The sequence below is a fragment of the Hipposideros armiger genome, unplaced genomic scaffold (genome assembly GCF_001890085.2).
Source record: "Hipposideros armiger isolate ML-2016 unplaced genomic scaffold, ASM189008v1 scaffold_348, whole genome shotgun sequence".
Classification (NCBI taxonomy): Eukaryota; Metazoa; Chordata; class Mammalia; order Chiroptera; family Hipposideridae; genus Hipposideros; species Hipposideros armiger.
In genome coordinates, this window is record NW_017731698.1 from 1160337 (window position 1) to 1162772 (window position 2436).

A 2436-nucleotide genomic window follows, 5' to 3' on the forward strand; every position below is an offset into this window, starting at 1 on the left:
GCAGTGGGTTGCCATGGGCTTCCATGTGTAGCCAGCAGCCAGTGTGAGTGGCCAGCAGCCACAGTGAGCGGCCGTCCAGAAGCCGGCGACTGATCTGCCTCACCCGGAACGAGCGCAATGATGGTGCCAACTTGGGCCAATGAAGCAACGTCCTCCACAACTAGACTGAGAACAAAACAACAGCAACTTGTCTCTTCCCCTTCCCCAGTTTCCCAGCACTGTTCCCATCCTCCAATTCCCCAATAAAAAATCTTAAAAAAAAAGAAACACAATTGGATTTCTTGCATTGGTTGTTCACATTATTATGTAAAGCTCATTTTCATGGGGATACAGAGTAGGTTTTCTTTACCCCCAAGGTCTATGTAAAATAGATTTCATCTATTTGGAGCATTTCTATAACACTATCCTTCATATTTGAATCTTCATCACATATTTTCTGGTGGAAAAGATTAATAAAATGTTGTTATAAAATCAAACTGAACTACCAATATGGAAGATATTTTCTTGCAAGTTTATTTTCTTGAATTTTTAAAGATTATTTTGCGTAGAACTTAATTGTGCTTCTGTGTCCCCTTTTTTTATATGATGAATCCATAAATACCAGATTTAAAGTTCCTGTCAGGAAGGATTATTTTTAGGTCTGCCTTAAGAACAGGGAGGGTAGAGAAGAGAGAGTGAAAGAGAATATCCACACCCATAATTGATGACTTTGATAGTGATCTGGGAATAGAGGGAAATATAAATAAAATTAAAAGATAATCAGTCTATGACCTAAATCTGTCTTTTTGGGTTTATGTTATTTCTAAAATATTAATAGCAAAAATACTAGTCATAGTTTCCTAATAGTCTTTTCTTTTTTCGGGGGGGGGGTTGTTTTTTTATTTTTGTTTTTGTTTTTGGTCTTCTGTCTATCCTAAAAATGCACCCAGGAGATAAAAAAAAGGTCCTTGGAAAGGATCTTAAATGAAAAGAGAGCATAAAAACAGTAAATCAGATGTCTGAGAATTTTCCCATTTGTTTTTAATGGGCCATGTGGATGATAGGTGTGTCCACATGGGAGCTTCAGTTCTATATAAACGAGTTGTCCTGTTTTCAGTGCATTGGAGTTTTCTGGCTTCCCCATGCCCAGGAAGTTATCGGCTTGGAGAATTGGTCCTTTTGTTGGTGATATGATTTAATTTTAATTCTAAACACACCGATCCTTTCCATACAAAAAGCTCAACTACAGGTTGGTAGGATGAGTGAGTCATACAGGCTCTCTTGGGTCGTATGGATAACACCACCAGAAAATGACAGATATAGAAGAAAGAAATAAAGAATACTTTAAAAAAACAAGGTACTTGACTTGGCAGGAGGACAGAGACGAATCAGAGTCCTAGAAATGATGCCATGAAGCTAAATTATTTAAATAAAAGAATAAAAGGAAAAAGAAACTTGGTTAGTCTACATCATGTATTTTGATCTTTTTATGGCCTGTCAGTGTTGTTTGCCATGTTGATTTTTAGTTGAAAAGATGTTGGATACAGAATATGACTTCGCTGCATGATGTGTTAACAGTGGTCTCTGGTATTTAATATGTACAGCCTGACGTGTGTGGTGGGGGTGGGGTGGGGCGATTGTGATTATCAGGAGCCTTTCACAAAAACAATCTTCTTTCTTGGGTTTCCAGATTTTCACCTGATGGAAGGCTAATTGTATCATGTAGTGAGGATAAAACTATTAAAATTTGGGATACCACAAATAAGCAGTGTGTCAATAACTTCTCAGATTCTGTAGGGTAAGTCCATTCTATTTGTGCATTTATATAGGGTAGTGTGCTAAGGGGACATTTAATTATTACAATTTGAATAAAGAAATGAGTAAAGAAATCAAAATATTAGACCATCTTATTCTTTCCTCCTAGGTTTGCAAACTTTGTGGATTTTAACCCTAATGGTACGTGCATAGCTTCAGCAGGTTCTGATCATACCGTGAAAATCTGGGATATAAGAGTGAACAAGTTACTCCAGCATTATCAAGGTAACAACTTCCAGAACAAATGAATTCAGTTGTATTCTCAATGGGCTCCTCTGGGAAACTCTTAAACTTGCAGACTAACCTCAGGGTGGCCTGACCCTCTTACTGAGAGTCATGGCTGCCTTTGAGCTGACGAGAGAACAGCAGCTCCCATCAACAGCATGGTCTGAGAAACTGGAGTTGATACCAGAGTGGAGAGGGAGGTAGAGGGAACTTAAAAATGATGCCAGGACTGTAAAAAAAAGAAGTTACTGAATGGATGGGAGAAATGGATGGAGATAGTCTCAGAGACACAGAGGAAGAACTGAGGGTTGCTAGTCGGGAGGGGGTGGGGATGAAGGAGAAGGGGAAGGGATGAGACAATACAAATAGGTAATTGTAATATGGCCGCAGGGATAGAAAAAGACAGTCCGAAGAATA

General features: G+C 38.7%; 1 protein-coding gene across 1 annotated transcript in view; it reads left to right on the forward strand.

The window, feature by feature from the left end:
* POC1B (POC1 centriolar protein B) overlaps positions 1 to 2436 on the forward strand; it is a 102340-nt gene that overhangs the window by 42298 nt on the left and 57606 nt on the right. The window contains exons 5-6 of the mRNA XM_019661438.1: positions 1670 to 1777; positions 1904 to 2019. Of these exons, the coding sequence (XP_019516983.1) occupies positions 1670 to 1777; positions 1904 to 2019 (224 nt within the window). The remainder of the gene's footprint in view (positions 1 to 1669; positions 1778 to 1903; positions 2020 to 2436) is intronic.